The sequence below is a fragment of the Acomys minous genome (genome assembly GCF_964271855.1).
Source record: "Acomys minous genome assembly, chromosome: 11".
In the NCBI taxonomy this organism is placed as follows: domain Eukaryota; kingdom Metazoa; phylum Chordata; class Mammalia; order Rodentia; family Muridae; genus Acomys; species Acomys minous.
In genome coordinates this window covers 50,060,236-50,082,016 of record NC_140492.1, presented here as the reverse complement: position 1 = coordinate 50,082,016, position 21,781 = coordinate 50,060,236, and the positions used below count along the sequence as shown (strand labels likewise).

At 40.5% G+C, this 21,781-nt stretch overlaps 1 protein-coding gene across 1 annotated transcript in view; it reads right to left on the bottom strand.

The window, feature by feature from the left end:
• GAP43 (growth associated protein 43) overlaps positions 1-21,781 on the bottom strand; it is a 91,447-nt gene that overhangs the window by 22,303 nt on the left and 47,363 nt on the right. The window contains exon 2 of the mRNA XM_084801092.1: positions 18,170-18,734. Coding sequence (XP_084657218.1) covers positions 18,170-18,734 — 565 coding nt within the window. The remainder of the gene's footprint in view (positions 1-18,169; positions 18,735-21,781) is intronic.

Here is a 21,781-nt window from a genome sequence, read left to right as displayed (position 1 = left end):
TATCCCTGACTGCCCTAGAACTCTCCCTGTAGACCAAGCTGGCTTTGAAATTAGTGTTCTACCCACTTTTGCCTCTGGAGTACTGGGATTAAAGGTTTTCGCCAGCAAACCCGGCTTATATTTACTCTTAGAATGACCTTATGTAAGGACCTAGTAAGTGTATGCCCGGCCCAAGACTGAGAAATCCGAAGCTGTCAGGTACACATTAGGTTGGTTTCACAGTTTAACTAAAGTACGGGGTATATTGCTTTTGTGAGGAATCCTCAATACATTTTAGGAGTTCAATAGACATATGGAGTATGTCCTATACCCACGTAGATTTATTACAGGAAGATAACTGTTGGTGTGGAGCTGAAAAAGCAACCTCCTCCCTCTATTCCTGCCACATTGGAAGATGCTCCCAAGCCTCCTGAGAGGCCACGGGCCCCAGAAGCGACAGGGGACAAACAGCTGCTGTCTCGCCACACAGCCCCACCTCACTCGGCCCCCACCCTCTTGCCAGCCCACCAGCCACGTGCCAACAATGAGCTGCCTGCCTCACTGGAATCCTCGGCTCCATTAATAAGCCCTGGAAGGCTGATAATTGGAGATTTGCAGAGCCTGCGGTCTTTCAATGAGCCAGGTTGTTATGGAAACCGGAGGCCGACCATCATGTACATATTATTGATCCTTTAAAATAAAAATAAAAACGGAGCATTAGAATGCACCATTCCTCTCTCAGCTCTCCTCATTCAGATGCTATCGTTTTTCTTTTAGAAGTTTGTCACCAATTTGTACACGTGACAGTCACAGCTCCTCTCTCCCGATTTCTTTCTTAGCACCCACCTCACCTCTTTCTTAATTACAACGAATGATTTTTCACCTCTGGCAGAAAAAAAAAAAAATCAGCTGAGCAGGGAACTAAAGGAACACCAAAGAGGACACTAAATCTAATTTAACACCAAGGCATTAAGTCGATTATTTGAGACAAGAAAATCAGTTATAAGTATCAATGTGCTTTCCTCACCATTAAAAAAATAATAATCGATCAGAATTTTAAAAATTACTTCGGAGCCCCGCCCTAGTTTATTCTGTTGACTGAATAGGACCTGAAAGGAGCTCCCGGCGCTCTGGCCAAAGATAAAGCAGGACCATTTTTTCTGAGCTACTTTTAAAATTAGTTTTACATCCTTGCTTTAAAAAAAATCCAATTAAGCTTTTTAGTTAATGAATACAGGCATAATGCCAAAGTGTACCTGACTGCAAAGCCTGTAAGTCGCACTAAATGAATCCTGCCTGGAGGCTGCAGTTGGACTCTGCGTGGCCAACAGCCTGCATTGAAAAGGCCTGGGAGCCATTGTTTCCTGGTGAATTTCCTATATCCTGCCAGCAGAGGGCAACAGCGTAATACTGTTCCCAACCTTGAGGCCTGCAGAGTAGCAGTGACTCGGGTGTATAACAGAAGTGAAGCAAATAGCCCTGAGGTGGGGCAGGAACGATTTACTCTGACAAGGTCCTACTCTGAAGCTCTTCTGAAGGAAGTTAATTTTATTTTTCAGCCTTTTATAGGGTTATTGAAAACTAAGTCTAGAAATATTGTTTACCGAAGTCATGTGAGTGGATGAACAAAAATTAATATTACATTGTGCAATGGATTATTGCAAGAGCGGATAATGCTTTGTTTGTATTGGCCTTATCCTATAGTCTCCTCTTATATCTAAGACCTTTAACGCTATAAATACTACAACATCAGATAGTCATACTATTTTAACACGGTAAAACAAAACAAAACAAAACAAAAAACATTTACCATTCTTTATTTTAACACCCCAGTCACTTCTGGTTTGAACATTTTAAGGTCCGACACACTCACCTTCCCCTTGCTGAGGCTACACCAATGTTTCCTAATTATCTTCATCTCTTTCATTCAGATACCACCCACCACCAGGGCATCTGAACCCACCCTCTGTGGCTAGACTGAAGTTTTCAGCCAAGCACACGCTTTTATGCCGTTCTGGGGGCCCTGAGTTAGTTTTGTTTGTTTGTTTGTTTGTTTGCTCCTTCTGAAGGCCTTTGCTTCCACCCAGACTGTACCTTGAGTGACAGCAAGTTTTTTTTATACACCTGTATTCCTCATAATGCCGAGAGCTCTGTGTAAATTATACCCCACTAACAAATGGAAGATTTCTGAATGACAATGAGCCATGCTCCTTGGGATAGCTTGTCTCCTCTCCTCTGATCCTCAACTCATTATGTGACTGTTCAAGGTGATCCTACAAGGCTCGTCAGCTCTCATTAGAATACACACGTGCACAGCCTGTCCTGGGGATTGTTCAAGTACAGTGCAGTTGAACGTTTTGAGAACCGGTCCCAGCTGGATATCTGATGAAAGACAAAAATGTCATCCATATGTACACACACAGTAAAGCACGTTACACAGAATTTCGGCAGATTAAAGGACTCTCTTGAAACCTCCCACTCCTAGGTCAAGGTTATTTTCAACTTTTCCTCTATATGTAAGCCTGTAAGATTAAAGTCAGGGTTGAGACAGTTACACTGGTATCTACCTAGAAAGAGCATATTAGCCATTTCTCTTAGGAGTTTCTAACTCTTTCTATCCAATCCCTAGATTGCAGTTTCTGAGGGACCAATTACAGGAAGCCTAACTTAGTCCTACCGTCACTACCTGGTGGCCTTGGCTAGCATCCAGGCTCAGTCATTACTGATAATGTAAGTACTTGGCAATGTTGCTGAGCTACAAAGTGGGCTAAATAGAATAGCCTCCAGCTCCCGGAAGACACAGCCTACCATTATGTGTCTCTCTAGCTGACCATAATAAATTAAGTTATATTTGCACATTAATTTCCTTTATAAATTCAGTGGGTTTGAACCAAGGGGCAAGGAAAAGAAAGTTTTCCAAGAACTTCAGATGAAGGAAACAGGACCCCCAAAAAAGGGCCGTGTCTATTGAGCACTGTACATCCGATAAAACACACTGTAGGTACTTTACGTGCAAACCTTTTAATGTCGACTGTGCTCATCCATGAGATCATTTCACACTGATGAAACCCAGACCAGGCTATTGACAGAGCTCCTTAGGGATCACGTCTGTGCTTCAGATTCAATACCAAGACCCGTAATCACCTTCCCGTGTCACAAAGATGAGATTTACCTAAGTTTACAGCTGTTGCAAGGCTCTGTCTGCTGATGCAACAACTACTACGTAACATGTTTTTCTTCTGTAAAATACCTTTTATGCATCCTTTACATCACTTCAAATACATCACCTTGTAAGTGTTGTCTGGTATTTACGAGAGAAAATAACATTTTCTACTAACCTTTTTTAAAAATTAAATGTTCTTAGACAATTTCATGCATATATTTAATGCAATCTGGTCACACTTATCTCCCATACAAGAAAATATTTTCTTCTCTCTCTATAAAGAGATGACAATCTTTGTTTTCACTTTCTCTAATCTAAAGATCTTCTCAGAGTACCTTTTCCATAGGGCAAGCAAAGAACAAGATAAGAAATAATTATTTCATATATTATCAGAAGAGGTTGATTAGGGTTCACTTGACATGCAGTTCTTTAGATGTGGTACCTTATGGAATACAGTAACGGAATGGGGGTAGCATTCATGTTTGCATCCTACAGATGAAGAGTGTGGGGATTGGGCAATTAAAGATACACAGAGAAAGGCTTTAGGAGAGCTTAAAATTGAATCCAGCCTTGTCCAATCTAAAGACTATTCCTTCATGTGGTATCCTAGGTAAAATTTGTTTCTAAAACTTGACGTGGTATCAGCAATCTACTAAATGTAGAAGAAGCTTACATTTTAACTCTGGGGACACTGAGGCTCATCCCATCCCTTTTCTTCCTGCCAGGAAGCAAATGCTTCTTGGTTGGCTGAGGTGGTCTTGGCTGGAACCGGATGCTAAAGAGTTCAGACAATAGTGCGTGTCTGGGAGATATTCAGATACAGGTCATGGGAAGGAAATAGATGGTTTTAAAGGTTAGAAGAGTGGGCTACAAGTAATATAGACACTTTAGCCGAAAAAAAAAATGTCATTTTAAAGAGTGGTTGAAGCTTTCACACTTGAAAACTGAAATAATCTTTTTCTTTGCAAACTATTTATTAGAAGAAATATATCCATGCTATTAGTCAATCAGTAGATGTGCACTGAGAGCCTCCTAGGTGCTGGGCTCTTGGCTGTAAGACGATGCCTGTTGTGGGAAAGGATGTTGACACTGTCTTCAAAGGCTGAAAAGTCTAGTGGTAGGGAAAAAACTTAAGATCTCAAAGAGAGGTAAACACACCCATATTGGGCATAAGGATGCTCTAGACTAGCGGTTTTTAACCTGTGGCTCACGACCCCTTTGCGGAGGGGGAGGGTGGCATGTCAGACAGCCTACCTATCAGATACTTACAATTTATACCATTAGCAAAATTACAGTTAAGAAGTAGCAACAAGATAATTTTATGGTTGAGGAGTCACCACAAAATGAGGAACTGTATTAAAGGGTCGCGGCATCAGGAAGGTTGTGAAGTGCTGCAAGTGCAGAACGACATAGGACGATGTGGTAGGACTGCTGAGGCTGATGGCAGCACTGCTAGTAGGATGTCCTCCCACAGCAAGTGCCATGCAAACGAAGACTTGAGTGGTAAAAGGCAACCCAGCTGAGAGACAGCAAGTACAAAAGCCACCCACAGACATAAACTACACTCATTAGCGATATTTAGAAGGTGTGTGGCTGGAGAAGACTGAAGAGGGGGAGTAGGTATCAAAAGACTTAAGATCAGAGAGATAAGCAGAAGTTGGGCGATGGGAGGTCCGTGTAGGCAAAACTAATGCTTTCACGTTCAACCCAGCTGCCAAGGTAAGTGTTGGGAGAGTTTCTGAAGGGTGCAGATTCAGACAAGTATAAATGTGGAGCTTTGGATGAGTGGTCTGCAGAACAGTGTATTGGGATGCAAAAGAAGGTTGGGCCAGCAAGGCGGTTCAGTGGGTTAAAGGCACTTGCGAGCAAGCCTCAGGTCCTAAGTTCTATTCTCAAGACCCATATGGTGCATGGAGTTCTTCTGGTTTTCATGAGTGTACTTCCCCGTGATTGACACATCCATGCACACACACACACACACACACACACACACACACACACACACACACACACACATAAATAAAAAGTGTAATAAAAGTGAAAGTTAAAAAAAAAAAAGCGATTATCAGAAGCGCAGCACCTCACAGCTGAAGCCTGTAATTACTGATGTTACTCCTTTGTGCAGCTGGGGTTTGTTATGTGACGTGACTCACTAATATGATATTTAAGATGTCAATCCCTGGAGCTAACTAGGACGTGGCGCCATGGTTCACAAGTTTTTCCCTTTGGGGCATCTTTTTCGGCAGATGTGCAAACAGGTATCATCTGCTGGGGCTAAACAGTGGAAGAAACATAAGTTACGGACTTTCTTTTTTAGTGTTTAAAACCTATTCACAGATTTTAATGTCTGTAACTCTAAATTTTGTGAATGTTTCAAAAATGACACAGATAAAGTAGGTCAACATCTGAAAGAGTCTTTGAGTGTACCAGTCTATTGCAAGTTGGAATCGAAAATACACTCTTGATCATCAGTTTGCTTTTCCTAAAACCTCAGCAGCCATATATATGGTTGTTTTGAGGAGCTTTGACTAGGAATGTTAGCTGAGTCACCTAAAATGCAGTGGCTCATGTCTTACAGTATAAGCAAATTCTTGAAATATAAACAACTTCTATAGTGTCTCTAGCAAGCAAATCTGTTTGGAATATACACACTTCAAGTCGGAGTGCAGAGTGGACAGCTACATAAGAAGAATAAGTTCTGAATTTTTGGTCGAGCTTAGTCATACCAAAAATCCAAGGTCTTTGGGAAAATGGTCTTGAGTTCAGAATAACAACTGTTAGTAACTATTGGTTAAAATGTCAAAGTTTTACCCATGATCTAGAAATAGCTGAAGACAGGGGTGTAGCACAGGAAATTATATCCTGGTTGAAGACCCTGACCCTTGACTCTGCCAAACAGCCCAGTTCCCAAAAATTACCCTTGAGGTGCTTCTTCACTGGACTCTATGACTCCAGCAACATAGCCATGCACTGGCACAGCATTTTCACACAAGGTTTTAGAGAATAAAATATTTCTACAGTGCTTATTGAATATATTTTGAATCATCTTAATATTGTTGGAACTTCATCTCATTAATGCAATACAATGCTTAGTGGTGGCCCAGACCAGTGAATAAGAAGTAGGACTTTCCAATGGACCAATGGATGCACTTTCTGTCCACCCTGTAAATATTGCATATGATCTACAGCATCACCATGACCGTGGTTACACATACTCATGGTGAATGTTGGGGTCAAAGGATGTGGCCAATTTTTCTGGTCCTATGGATGGACAACAGCAAAGAATCTCCTTAAATCTGTAGTTTTGACATGTAGTTCAGAGCTGAAAAATGATCCTCTTGGATAAAAGTGGCAGAGACACAAGCAAAGAGCTTCTAGCATTCTCCAAACAACTCCATTTCCCTACAGTCTTCAACCACAGTAGTGCTATTTGGTGTCCAGGCTAGCAATTTGTGGAAAAAAAAAACCTGCTCTTACAATTATTCACTAATCTTGTCCCTACCTCTTTTAACACATTTTCCCCTCAGTGTTCTTCCTAGCTCTAAAACTAGCATGAGGAAAAGAAAGCGGTAAGTGTTGAGATTAGAAAAGTGACCCTGAATTTACCTTTAAAATAAAAGTAAAAGCAAAAAGCCTTACAATTCATTCAGAAGATATAGTATCAGATCCCACTTACAAATTATTATATACATTTATCTGGAGGAGGCAGCCAGCGGCATTGACATGTCACCGTATGCATCTTGAGGTTCAGAGGACAACTTGCAGGAGCTGGTTCTCTCCTTCTATGATGTGGGCCCCCAGGACTTGAGCTCAAGTCATCAGGCCTGAAGACACGTGCCACCATCCACTGAGCTACTGTGCAACACTCAGCTCCCACCTCAGAAGACGTTAACCGATTTGGAAGCAATACACCTCTAGTCAACACCAGGTGCAGTTCTAAGCATCACCTTTAGCCTTAGCCATCTCAACAAGTGCACAGATGCCCACAAGGTTACAGCAGGTTGCCATGGTGTCATGCATACATAAGCATATGGCTTTACAAATGGATCTTTATGTGCTCCAACACTGAGACTTGATGATCGCTATTATAGTACCTTAGAGTTATCCAAAGTAAAATTAATTAACTTATTAAAAATACATTAATCTGAGTCTATGCTGGAGCATTCTGACGTCTTTTCCCAAGTGCTAGTAGCCTGAAATAGGCAAAATGGGCTCACTTACACAGCTAAACTAGGCACGTTCTAAAATACTGAGTCTTATGCTTTGGGAAACCAACTTATCAGCATGTGACTACAGCTATGGGTCGTAACTCTTTGACTTCTTTGGGTTTCTTTGTACATCACGTATGAGTTCTCATGTCCATGTACACGTATGTGCACACGCATGTAGGGGCCAGATGAATGCCAGGTGTCTTCCTCTGTTAGCTCTCCACTTTATGCTTTGAGACAGGGTCTCTCATTGAACCTGAGCTCATCATCTGGCAAGACTAGCTGGGCAGTGAGCTCCAGGGATCCTCTGTCTCCACCTTCCCAGGACTAGGATTATAAGCACAAGCCACCATGCCTGTTTCCCCACTTGGTGTTAAGGATCTGAACGAAGGACCTGGTGTTTATACAGTGAGCACTTTGCTGGCTGAGCCGTGACCTCGGCTTCTTTCTCTTCATCCCCCCCTTGCTTTCTTTCATTTTATCTTACCGTCTTTCCCCTTACTTTCTTTTATATGTTATAGTATATACTTATATGTGGCCATAATGCGGCCATGGGCAAATGGCTAATGTTCCTAAAATAAAAACAGAGAGAGAATACAAAAAAAATATTATCTTGATATACCCCAAAACTTCATAAGGGATCATTCCAACCCACACTTCAAGTGAATGCTATGGAAAAGACTCTTGTAGAGAGAGGCACATAACCTGTGTTCCAGCCTAATCATGACCCTAAGAAACACCCTTTTTTATTTTTTGAATGGTATTGGGACACAACAAATAAAAATCTTCTTTACTGTGGTGTTTAAAGATGTATGTCTCTCCTCAGCTTTTCTAAAGTGATATGTAACTTAGCAATTGCACTGACCTTATCCAGCCCACCATCAACGTGCTATAAAGAACAGCACATCACTGAGTGTCCGTCCACTGTCGGAGCAAGGTGCATGAGCCTGTCCCTTCCTGAGCTCAGGGGTTCTTTTCTAACCCTCCTTTAATTAGCCTATCCATATTAAAGGGCAGGAGGGAAAGAAAGAAAACACTGCAATCACTGCTTTTCCTCATAGTCCTACCAACAGGAGAAGGATGTAATCAAACTGCTTAAACTCTGGCCCCAGAGTGCCCTTTAAAGTGGAATAAACTTTTATGAAGTGAGATTGTTGTTTGTCCGTGGATCTGCTTGGCTGTTTTGTGGAATATATCAGAGTTATGACAAGTTGCCCTTCATGTACGTGGAGGAAGCTGTTTGCTCTTCCACCATCTTATGTTTTACGGTCTGGAAGGGCTCACAGGCTGTGCACACTTTCCATCTGTAGAGCTGTGGGAAAGGGAACAGACAGCAGAGGTGAGAAAGCCTGTCTTCTCAACTCTGATGAGCACTTGGTTTGGAAGGGCACAAACCATTCATCCTACAGCGGTGTAGGAGAAGGGTCAGTGGACTCTTACCTTGCAAAGATTACTTAGACTTGTCAGAACAGGGAACTGAGCCAAGAAACCTGGCTGATTACTCCTTGTCTGGGTGTGCCTGTCACACACTGGCAAGAGTCACTCACAGGTCACTCCTGGGGTGTGGATGAAATTAATCACCTGCTTCAGAAGGGAGCAGCCCTGCTTTTCCTGCAGTCCTCAATATGTTTCTAAAGATAATGCAAAATGTCCCACTAGGTCTAGGAAGCCCTCAGAAGTTGAATTCTGGCTTTCCCACTGAGGGTTAGTTTCAACTACCTACTGCTGAATCACTACTTAATTCAAATACTTGCATTTTTGTAATAATTTAAATGAAAAGTAGAGCCTCTTAGGTGTGACTATGTGGTTTATTTTATATGTATAATAATATAAAAGTATAAGTAAAAAATAAAAATAAATATTAATAAAATATGATAAAAACATCATTTTTATTAGATACCAATTGTTCTTTGAGACAAGTGAAGCAACTTATGTGTCCAGACCTCCTAGGAAGTTTCCTCTAATAACCCTAAACAGAATTTTCCATTTTCAGATGATATATATTTTGTAAGCAGAGACTGCAGAGACATCTTTGTGGGTGACAGCATACACTGTATATGTCTTGCAGAGAACCCAAGTGCAGTTCTCAGCACACAAAGTTGCTCAGCTAGCAAGAGCCACTAACTCAAGCCCCAGGAGATTCCTGGGCCTCATAGGCACCTGCATTCACACACACACATATCCACACTCAAACTAAAAGAATAGTTTAATTTAGAAATTGCATAAATAGTCTTAGTTCTCGGCAGTTTTTCCATTGTTGATTCCAGTGGAAGAAAGAAGAAGAAGAAAAATACCATTGCTCTCAAGGGAAAGCTCCCCCTGGACTATTGCCATGCCTTATGGGCTAAAGAACAAAGAAAGTGTGTGGTTTATTCATTGTTCTTCCAGATTTTCTGACAGCCTAAATTCTTGGGCAGGCCTTTCCTTACATAGTGTGTGTGTGTGTGTGTGTGTGTGTGTGTGTGTGTGTGTGTGTGTGTGTGTGTTGGCAGAAAGGTATAACACAGGGATGGGCACAGTACTTAAGCATAGTTAAATTATATTCTTCACTTTTTCATAACCCATATTAAAAAGAAGAACATTTTTGCTGACTACAAAAATGTTCCTTGCCAGTTTTTCTGAAACACACATACACACATTCACACACATTCATCATTGGTCAGTATGGGGTGGTTTTAGGAACCTTTTGGGTTCTCTTTCTGATTAAAACAAGAGTTTTCCAACTTGTCCTGGGGTAGGAAAGGCTAGCCTTCAGAAATGATTTCCTGCTCATGTGCCACCCATGAGCAGCCCCTACGCTGAGCATAGTTTATAAGAAAGGGCAAATATCCTTCCTTGTGTGTGTGTTTTTTTTTCTCTGAATATATTACAAGGATTTGAGTTTTCTTCCAAAATAGAATGGCATGAGATGGACAAATCCAAGTATTTTTCTCTTTCACAGTGTCTTAATTGGCTTGAGAACTGAAAACAGGTTTAAGGATTGTTAAGCAATCACATCTAACTTGTGTATTATCCATGCTATCTCTCCCACAGATGTTTGGCGTGGCCTAATTGCAAATGAGAAGACTGTTAGCCAATTTCACCAATGGTTAAATGGCCTATTACAGAGAATATAATTTTCTAAGGAATTAGGAGAGCATTATATTATAGCTTTCCATAGAATGCATCTTATCACTAGTCAAACTGCCCAAAACTCAGCAGGTGTCTGTTCAATGTATCCTTTGTCTATTTAAGAAAGGATCCTCCTCTCTGAGCTATCGTAACTGCTTAATGTTTTACTGACTTGTTACTCATATCTTCACTGGAACCAAAATACCCAACAGAAACAACTTTGGGGTGGAATAGAGGCTTTTGTGGCTCATACTTTCTGATGGTCCCTTCCATAGTCACTATGACCCCCACACATGGTTATACCTCACGGCAGTAGAAGTATGTAGCAGAGTAGTTGTTTCATGGTACACAGGAAGCAGAGAGAAGGGAATACCAGCACACTCACACTTGGATTTTTTTTCCAGTTTGTCCTTTTTACTCCTTCCAGGCCCCATCATCAGGATGGTTTCCTCCTCCCAGAAACTGATACTCTGGAGTCATCATCAGAGATACACCCAAAAGTATGCCTCATCAATCTACTAGTGATTATAAATCCAATCATTTTTTGATTAAAACCACTATCATCACTTAATGAAGTAAGGTAGATATAATGTTACATAAATAATTAATTAAGTCTAAGAAGAAAATGAAATACTGACAACAAAAATATGATCAACGTAGTTACAGTTTCCCATGTTAGAGTCTGGGTTCAGAGGACTATAAGATGGAGGTTTAACTATATTGGGAACCATCATTTTCAAGATTTTTTTCAATTTTTAGGAAAAATATAGAGTTAAAAGTGCCCTCCCGTCTTTTGTTGTTTGTTGGGCCTCAAATATGACCGCAAAATTTCTTAAAACACCTGATCTTCTCTCTTCTCAACTCCTGCCTAGTGGGGAAAAAAAGAAGATGGGAAAATAGGAAAGTGGTCATGCTTGGGGAAGAGACCATTTCCCACACATCAAAGGTGTCTGTTTGGTCTACCATTTATTTGCCTTTTGGGAGGCAGAGACAACCTAATCGAACGTACTTTCAAGACATCAAAACTTCAAGTACAAAAGAGCTAGCCTGAACTGTCACTGGAGTCTGATTAAGAACTCAAATCTCCTAATTGCAGGTGGTGTGTAGTCTATTATACTAAGAGCATAGAGAGAGTGCACTACATATAGTCTATAAAGTGGGCCTATTGGGATATAATGCTACACATCACCCTTAAGAAGACAATACATAAATCTTCTTTTAAGCAAGCCCCCAAATAAGTAATTGTTTAAAAAAAAAAACCAAGATATACTGCTGTGAAATCAATGTCTGGTAGTTTGAAGAAGGCACACGTGCAAAGCTTTTATATTATCTATAAATTAGAATGAGTTTTTATTGCCTGATTTGCTCAATTTCTCCGCATATAAAACTCAAATGGGATTACAGAGCATGGCAAAAGTTAGGCATGCCTTTTCTTTATCTTTATTTGTGCTGTAAGCCATCTATGTCATCTTGAGACCTCCTTAAGGACACAGTCCTCAGAGCTTGAAGCAGCTTCACTCCCTCCTTCTTCCCTCCTGCTTGTGCTTGGTTCTGGGCAGCATTCAGAGTGTGATGGAGCTATGACCATGACAGCAGAGTGAGTGATGAGTGCTGGGTGATTTCTACTCCAAGGGACTGAGCTCTCAGCTTTCTGTCCTTGGTTAGCCAAATGAGCTCCATGTGTTAGGCTTGCTGGTCGTGTTTCACTTTCTTATATATCTAAGATTGAGTGTGTATGTGTACACACGTGTGCAGAATAAAAAAATATTTTACGAATGGCTTATACCTGAAATTACTCTATAGTTTAAGAAATATTCCATTTTCAGTGCCAAATATAATGTGGCAATTTTGAAATTAAGGCACTGAAATGCATGCCTTTCTAATTGTTAGCATCTTTTATTAAATGATAGCAACAATTTGGTATGAATGAGGAAAGAAGACATAAAGGCCTTAACAATATGTCTCTGGATTCTGAAATGTAGTTTCTCATCTTCTCCTTTGCCTACTTCCTTTGTAAACTACAGAAATAGACATTATACTCCAATTCATGTTTCGTAGAAAGTTCTTTAGCAATATGCTCTTAGATAGTACAAAGGAAGTGGATCCTTTGTAAACACTTGCTGCGGAGACAGGTACAATCCAAACAGATGACTAAAAAGGCTCTGATTGAGAGAGAAACCAGATTTAGGAAGAGCACATCCAAATTGTATAGCAAGTGACGTGAAGCCAACGGAGACCTAACATTTTCTATTTGTAATTCTCATTTTTTCCATGGTAACCACCATAGTTATCAGCATACTCTCACATTCCATCTGATACCAGCAATATTCCTATTTTGATTTTTGTAGCGCACCTAGTTCTAATGAAGGGGCACTTGAAGGCCACTGGATGGGAACTTCAGGATCAAAATTAGGTATAATTCTGGGGTGATGGAATGGAGAGGGAATTGGCAAGGGTTATGGGCGTAACTGGATGTCTCCTTACAAGTCTGCTCACTAATAATTCCCAGCAACACCACAGAGCGTTCAACTATACAAATCAGGAGATAGGCCATTGTATGTTAGCCAAGATACTTGCGTCCTTGAGCATCTTTCTTCTCTTTTTCTTCCAGAACAGCACCTGCCTGAGTGCATGTAAGGGTTCAGCACATAAGGCTTTCTGGCTTGGTGCTTCCTAGCTACCAAAAATATTTAAGTACCTCACTTAATCTCTGAACCTCAAATTTCTCTCATGTAAAAGGGGAAACTAACTTACAACACAGAGCAGTGACAGTGATCCAGTGGGATTCTTAGCACACAGCATTTGTCATAAGGACTGTCTCTTAATAAATTGCTTATTAAATGCTGGGTGCTACTTTAGTCATACCTTCCATCTCCTCATTCAGGCATCCTTTTTACTGCCTACCTCACAAGGATGTAGAACAGAGCATGACCCAGAAATGTCCCGATTGCGACTTCAAAGGAAGAATCAAGGGTTAGCACAACCACTAAGTTAAAAGAAAAAAAAAAAAGGAAAAGATGAGACAAGATTAAACACTTTAGCTTTAAAAACTACATAGCTATGTAAAGGTAAGGATTTAGAGATTTATCAGTTTGGCACCCGCTCCCTTCTTTGTCAGTGACTGTATCTGTGTGGAGAATACCTTTTGATTTGCCTTTAGACTGTGAAAATAGAAAGGAAAATATTAACAAATGTGAGAGGATTGATGTCAAGTAAAGCCAATAAAAATGATTACTCTAGTAGTATAAAAGGGATCCATAAAAGCTAAATAATCAACGTTATTTAAGCGATGTACCACTGAGTACACTGACAGGGTGCCCATGTTTTATAAACAACATTTATGGACTTTTACAACTCAAATTTTCAATTTTTATGAGTTGTATATAAATCAGGGAAGTGGTTGAAGCCACAGCTAAACCTTTTCTGAGCTGAGGCACCCTGCCCAACAGGCATGAACGAAAAAAAAAAAAAGGACTCTGAGAAACATAAAAAAGTTTATCTAAATCTGGATATGTAGGCCACTCACTTGATTTCATTACACTTTTCCTAACAAATGAGAATGCCCTGGTATCAAAGGAACATATTTTATGACTCTTTGTCACATGAATTCCTATGACATCAGCATTTATAACAAATGGAAGAAAATAAAAGGATTCAGGATGAAATTAAGAAGGGGAAAGAGGAAGGAAAGACAAAAGCGGAGGAAGGAGGTACAAGACAGTAAGCTAAGTTTTCTCTTCAAGCAGAACACTGACGATGTAAACTTCCCTGTTTCCTCGATCAGTTTTGATAGTTCCTCTTTGAAATATGTAATGAGACTATAACAATAAAATGTAGGGCTGGTGAGATGCTCAGTGGGTAAAAATCACCTGCCACCAAGCCTGCTGACCTGAATTTGATCGCCAGGACCCACACCGTATAAAGAAACAACTGGCTCTGGCAAGATGTCCTTTGACATGCATGTGGCAACCATCCCCTCTCACACAGACATACACTCACACTTCATAAATAAGTGGGGGTGTAATTTTTAAATTAAAATAAATAAATAAAATTTAACCAAATCAGCACCCAGAACACTTAGGTGACATTGCTAATACATCAGCAGACTTTTTTGGAGTTCTCTTTGAGGAAAATCCATCAGCAGTGTTGGAGGTGAGGGGCACAGCAGAGAACTCCATCACTGAAAGCCAATGTGCGGGCTGCCTGCTCAGCACAAAACACCTAGGACAGTATCATTAAAGGAGTGTTGAAAGTTCTGCCCTCATCGATGAAGGAGGGAGTGTCCTTCAGCTGAGACAACATGCTACTTCCTATACAGGAATCATCTTCCTACAAAGGCACACTCAGAGTTCAGTGTGTGCAAACAGAAAGAGGGAGGGATGTATAGTTGAGAAACGAAGAAAAACAAGGGGAAAAAAAGTATTAGCGCAAGCAGTACTCACCAATAACAAAGCCAAAACAGCAAAAGGTAAGTAAGTAAAAGGTAACTAAATTCATAATTTACAAATAATTTCCATATGTATTAAAGCAATGATCAGAGTTGATTTAAAGTAATTTATTTTATTTGATTTGATTGACGCCTAGAACTGATTTGAACCCTGCCTATGTTGAACATCGTTAGCTTTTCTCTTCATGCCTCTATAGGCAGCCACGGATCTTAACCAACCCACAGTAGCTGTCCATTTGCAAGTTGTATGGTCTGACAGAAAATACTGTTATTTTAACCAAGGTTAAAATGAAACTCAGTGAGAGAGGGAAGAAATGTGAGGCAGTGCCTCCGGGAGTTGATGGGACAACAGAGCTCCTTGTCACCTTTAGTTTCTGTGATGCCACAAGATACACCATGACTGAATAATTTGTGCCTGTCACACTCAGCAAGCCAGGCTGCTAGAACTCAGGCCAGAAAAGCTACAAGTAGCAATCCAAAGCTAAGAAACAAAATACTTAAAATTATATTTGAATTTGTGTCTATTCTCCAAACTTCAGAAATCCTAGTTTAAAAAATAGACCTGTAGGAACAAAACACATTATCTACTCCCTCGTGGATGACCTTGGATCATCTACACTCCTGATCTCCTGTCAACGTCCAGTGTACAGTCTCAATACTCTCATTATACAGGCTGTTTAGTTCAGATACGTTCCATGCAGAATTTGAAAAGCTTAAGACAGAGTATGATCTCTATCTATTTTCAGTGATGTGACACATTGTAAATCAAATAAATGATTAGAATGTGTAAAGTTGCAAGAGAATAGGCAGGTCAAAAATATTACCTATGAATTAAATCTGGTCAAATTCCACTCTTCCAACATTTGACATTTATTGAATAATTACCATATAAAACATTGTAGTCAGTCATTTAGGATGATAAAAGCTTAAATATAATAAAATGGAGTTTCTTGCCTATCCTTAAATACACACACACACACACACACACACACACACACACACACACACACAAAATAGATTTTTCATTGGCTCACCCAATTCTATCAAACCAAGCAATAAGTATATATACCTAAAATTACATCAAGTCTTTGTGTCTATTCTCCACGCTTTAAAAAAATTCTCAGTTTAAAAAATATGATCTAAGCAATGTCAAACATGTCAAATGCTTAAAAGCATGATTGACTTGCAAGAGTTACAGAAAGACACTATAGATACCTACAAAGTGGTTCCCAGACTTCTTCTATGAGGCTTGAACTATAAGCCCAAAGAAAAGGAATCAAGACAAATTTGTTGAATAAACTGACACCAATGCCCCATTCACATAGCTTGTTGTTACTGGGAAAATGATAGCATTGTCTTACCTGTAAGTTCAGGCCTCTAGGGCAGGGATGGAGCTACAATAAAGATTTAAAATAAGTCACTGGTAAAAAGAACCATGATTTATTTGGAGCCAGAATGTGAGAGTATGCTGATAACTATGGTGATTATTATACTGTAAAGGTTGACAGGAGATGAGAGATAAAGTGAAAAAATATAGACCTGAAAACACAGAATAATCATCTGCCATGTTTTATTGTCTAGGCAAATGTTCAATGATTGCTTTCTCAATCTGAAGGCCAGATGTCTTACCATTTTTTGGGTTAGACTTCTGGCCCAATCTTATGAACTTTCCCAAGAGAGTGGGCTGGCCCAAATTTAGAACCCTTAGTCTTTGGGATAAATCTATAAAGTTCTTAAGGAGAAAACAATCCATTTAAACTGGTACAGAAGTAACTATCTCTAAAGACCTTCGGAGCTCAAAGATACAATGGTTAATCTTGATTGTCAACTTGATGTGTGTCACCTAGGAAGTCAGTAGAACACACCTGAAAGTATATCTGTGAGCGAGCTTTCATGGAGGGTTAGCTTCAGAAGTCTTTGTAATAATCAATAGTTTATTCCATTGATTAAATAAAAATAAACTTCAACTGGTGGTGGGGTCAAGGATGGTGGGGTCTAGTTGAAGAAAATATGTATGTGCCTTGGAAGAGTAAACTTTAAAATCTATCATCTATCTATCTATCTATCTACTTACCTACCTACCTACCTACTTGCCTATCCATACATCTCTCTTTGTAGCTACCATTAGGCGCACAACTTTGTTTTGCATACACTCTTGTTGTCATGATATTCTGCTTTACCATAGACCCATGGCAACAGAGAAATCTCTTCATAGACTAAAACATCTAAAGCTGTTGGACAAAATAACCCTTTCTTCCCTTAAATTGTTTTTCTCGTGTAATTTTCACAGTGATGAATGCAACATAAAAGGTATTTTTGATCACACCAGACTAGGGGATACCCTTAGAGACACTGATTCTCATCACTGTAGGTATGCTGGGATGAAGGACAGAGCCAGGTTGCAGATATGAATGTCTATTAGATTTGCCTCACTCTTAGGATGTTCTTTTCTAATTCTGTTTGGCTCTTTGGACCATCATAATAAAAACACTCCAGCTTCCAAGTTATAGCTCCAAACTGAAGAGAATCCAGTACCTTTTCATATTCACTGTCAGCTCTCAATTATTTATGCATATGAGAGAGTAGTGTCTTTGATAATAAAATGATAATTTATGTATTTGGAGTCTTTTTTCTTCTGTTTTTTGGCAACATCAACAGACATATTTTCCTAATTGTGTCTGATCCTAACTGTGTCACAGCTAACCTTCTCCAGATAGAAACATATATAGACATTTTCCACATACAAACACATGCCGCTCACCAATTGTTGGTGGGTGGAATGCCCAGAAACACATTGTGGGGTAGGGAAAGGAGGGATGAGATTATATTTTTGTTGCTGGCAGTTCACACACTTGATAATCAATAAAGAGTTGGCTGTATTTATAGGAGGCCCTTCCGAGAGCCAAATAATCACATTAGCTAATTCCCATCCATGAAATAAATGCAGTCTCAGTAATTACTTATTAAACTAAGTCTATCAGCATACAGCACATTTTCCTTTAACTGGGATTATCAAGCTTGACTGTTTATATCAATCCAATTAAGATAATTGTCTGACTCTTCAGTACTGGCTGCCATGTAATTCTTTCTGAGTTTTCTCTCGTGCTTGTAGATTTGGGGGGAATTCGCCATAACTTCTGTCATTTCCAGGCCACACTGTCTAGACAGTTCCCCGTGGATGGTGCAAGTGGTCTGGCTCTGGATTTAGCAAACCTGGTTCATCCCGTCTGCTCGCGGTCCCACCCTAGCCACAGTACTCACCTTTCTCGTCCTCAGCTTGGCTGCTTTCTGCAGTCTCCGTTGGAGGCTGCGCTGCCTTGGTAGCAGCATCCTCTGCAGCAGGGGTGGTGGCAGCAGCATCAGTGACAGCAGCAGGCACGTCGGCTTGTTTAGGCTCCTCTTTGGCCGGGCCATCTTCGGCCTTGGAGGACGGCGAGTTATCAGTAGCTTTAGCGGCACTTTCTGTCTCAGCTGAGCCGGCCTTCTCCTCTGAAGGGGCCGCATCCCCCTCGCCTTTCTTCTCCTCAGAAGGTGCATCTCCTGCCTTGCTGGGCTCCTCAGCCTTGGGGCTGGTGGCTGGGGCTGCATCGGTAGCAGTAGGGCCGTCTCCCTCCTTCTTCTCCACACCGTCAGCAACGGGAGCATCATCCTTCTCGTTAGCCTCGGCCTCAGCAGCGGGTGCGTCACCCTTCTTCTCGCCTTTGAGCTTTTTCCTTGTTATGTGTCCACGGAAGCTAGCCTGAATTTTGGTTGCAGCCTTATGAGCCTTATCTTCCGGTTTGACACCATCTTGTTCAATCTTTTGGTCCTCATCATTCTTTTCAACCTTTGTGGAGAAAAGAGAGACAAAAAAAAAAATATGGAAAGTTCAACGAGTGTTCTTTTCCTTTAAATCTTGACACTGGTAACTATTTAGAGATTCATTCTGTACTAAGCACTTTAGTGGCGCGGGGGAGCAGGGGGGGGCGAATAAAAGAAAATTTGAATCAATCTTCTGAGACATTCCCCCTAGCCAGTCCTCTTTTTGTAGAGATACGGTTTTGATGTGTAACCCTGCCTGGCCTGGAGGATGAGCTCCTTCCTTCTCAGCCTCCTGTGCAGGAATTACAGACTTGGCTTACCACCCAAATACTACTGTCCTGACCTTCGAGACTCACCACCATGAGAAGGGTATGCTGGAGAAACCATGTCATTCTAGAACTCGAGGAGATGGAGTAAGAAGATTGGGGCAAATTCTAGACCAGCCTGGGCTACATAATGAATTCCAGGCTAGCCTAGACTACAGTATGAGACACACACCCCTATTTTAAATGACAAGAATTAAACGAACAAATAAAGACCACACAAGTTAGAGTCTATGTATTCCCTTTCTCAAGTCAATGTTATCCTATAAGCCAACGGAAAGGAGCCTGATTTTAGATGCACCTTTGACGATTCAAATCACGCTTGCCTTAGGTTTTTATGAAGGGACTCTCAAAAATATTGGGTTCTCGGGATTTCTGAGGACTCTAAAACTTGACTATTTAAGAAATATTGTGCAACAAGCCTACCTCGTGCTCTCTTGCCTAAGCTTCCAAGCATGATCGGAGATTTAATATACTCAAGGAAAGGATCATGGTAAATATTGCAATAGTAAATATCACCAGGGTTTTATGCAAAATATAAATGAATTCCAGAGCTTTGCAGAAGTCAGAACGTGATGATTCATGATGCTTGTCACCAACTGTTCTAACTGTCTCAACGTGTGGTCCAGCACCATCAATGGGCACACCAGGACTTCAGAATTGGAATATAGAAAGTAGTCATTGTCACTGAGTTTTAAAAGGTGAGGAAATTTGTTTTGATTGTTTTTTAAAAAAAAAAAAAGACCTATATTACTAAATCACAATTATAGCCCCAAAGTACTTTAAACCTAAAATTAGTTTTTATTATCATAAATAAAGTATCCTAGTACTGCAGGCATGAAATGAGAATATAAAGTATTTTACCTTTTGGTAATAACATTTACAGTCTTGTATGTGCTACAAAATGACTTTTTTAAAATTTGTAAATTCAATCAAAAGGTAGGAATAAAAGGTATGGTCATGGGAAGAAATGAATAGGCAAATACACAAAATTGTGTATTACAATGCTGCTCACTGTGGCATCCTGTCTGGCTATTAACAGTCTCTACTTCCTTTAGCCTTTCTTCAGATATATCTTTATTCTTTGAGCTTCATTCACTCACATCATGAATTGTACTTGTTTTTCACATACCCTCCATCATTGCCCACTCCTTCCCTTGACCAAAGAAAGCACTTCTTCCCAACAAAGTGCCCTTCTGATTTCACATCTTCCTTTTGTGTGTGACCTCCTGGGTTTAGAGGTATTTGCATGAACATAGGTAGAGAATTATTTCTGAAGCACGGCAGCCTACCAGAGGCTACACCACTGGAAAATTGACACTCTCCTCCCCCAGCAACTGGAAACAGCCCATAGACCCACAGGAAGGAGTAGGGTCTCATAGGCTTTCCTCATTGGTGATGAGAAATTGAGAGACCCTCATTGTGTGTTGACCTTGTATTGCACTGAGCTCAGGAGTACAATGGCTATGGACAATGACTAGGTCTTGTGCTCTTATCTGTGAGCCCAGTTCTGGGCGCTGTGATTTACAGCAGTAAGTTGTAAGTTGAACAACTTGTTCTCAAAAAAAAAAACCCAAACAAACAAACAAACAAACAAACAAAAACTAATACAAGTGTGTATTGTGAGCTAGGTCCCACGCTTGGCCCAAATCTGGTCTTGGCTTTGCCTTTTGCTCTAGTTCAGGAAGTAAGCCACAGCTGTCAACACACAGTATGTTTTTCCACCTGTCATACCAGCCTATCCCAGTGACCCAGATCCAGCTAATCTTGACTTCGTCCTGTTTGATATTCTTTGGACAGATATACAGACTTGTCATCGCTTAGGTCCATCAGTATGCCAGGGGATACAAGAAGTTCTCTTTTAAAATAAGATATATGTGAGAGTAGAATCAAGATTGACAGTATTCTCTGTAAAATTCAAGGCAAATTATTCTTTTCCCTCAGTTAATCACGCGTATGATTCTATCCAGAAGGAAAGATAAGTGATGATCACTCTGAAGGGACCCATCCTCCTCCTTGCGTCCTCCTCCCACGGCTATGCTGAAACAGCCGCTCTATTGGAGACACCATCTCCTTCCTGCCATCCTGCTGCTCTTGATGGCTCCTACTGGGACAGGCACAGCACAATCTGGGGCACCAGAGCATCTGTCCCTGCCAGGAGCCCTCTGCTCAGAGATGAAATCATAACCCTGTGAAATTAACAGTTGTGAATGGAGCACAGAGTAGAGCCAAGATGTTATTTATTGTCCTCTATTGTGGATTTTCTGAATGAGGCCCTATCTTACATGATAGGACATCTGCACTTAGGCACCGATGCCAAGCACTTCTTCAATATAAATACTACTCTTTCCATGAATAAACAAACCAGCTGCTTAAGATTAGGCCAACATGCAGAAGGAGCCCCTCCCGTGACTCAAGAAAGCTAATGTCCTGTTAAGAACATAAATGTTAAAAAGATGGAAAAGAAGAGGGAGCATGTTAACCAAAACCGAAGTTGGATGAAAAACTTAAAACTTGTGTTTGAAGTCTTCCATGGGTAGATAATGCTTCCTTGAGAAGACACTGGTTATTAAATGAAAACCTCGGTGCCTGGCATGAGATACCTCACTAGGAGCTAATAATCAGACAGGTCCTAGAGAACCCATCTCCACCCATACCCAACATCCTCTACATCCCAAAGTATTCCCATTGTTTTTAGTTTCCAACCAAAACTAAGGACACTTGATTCCAGAGGAGCCAGAGATCAATC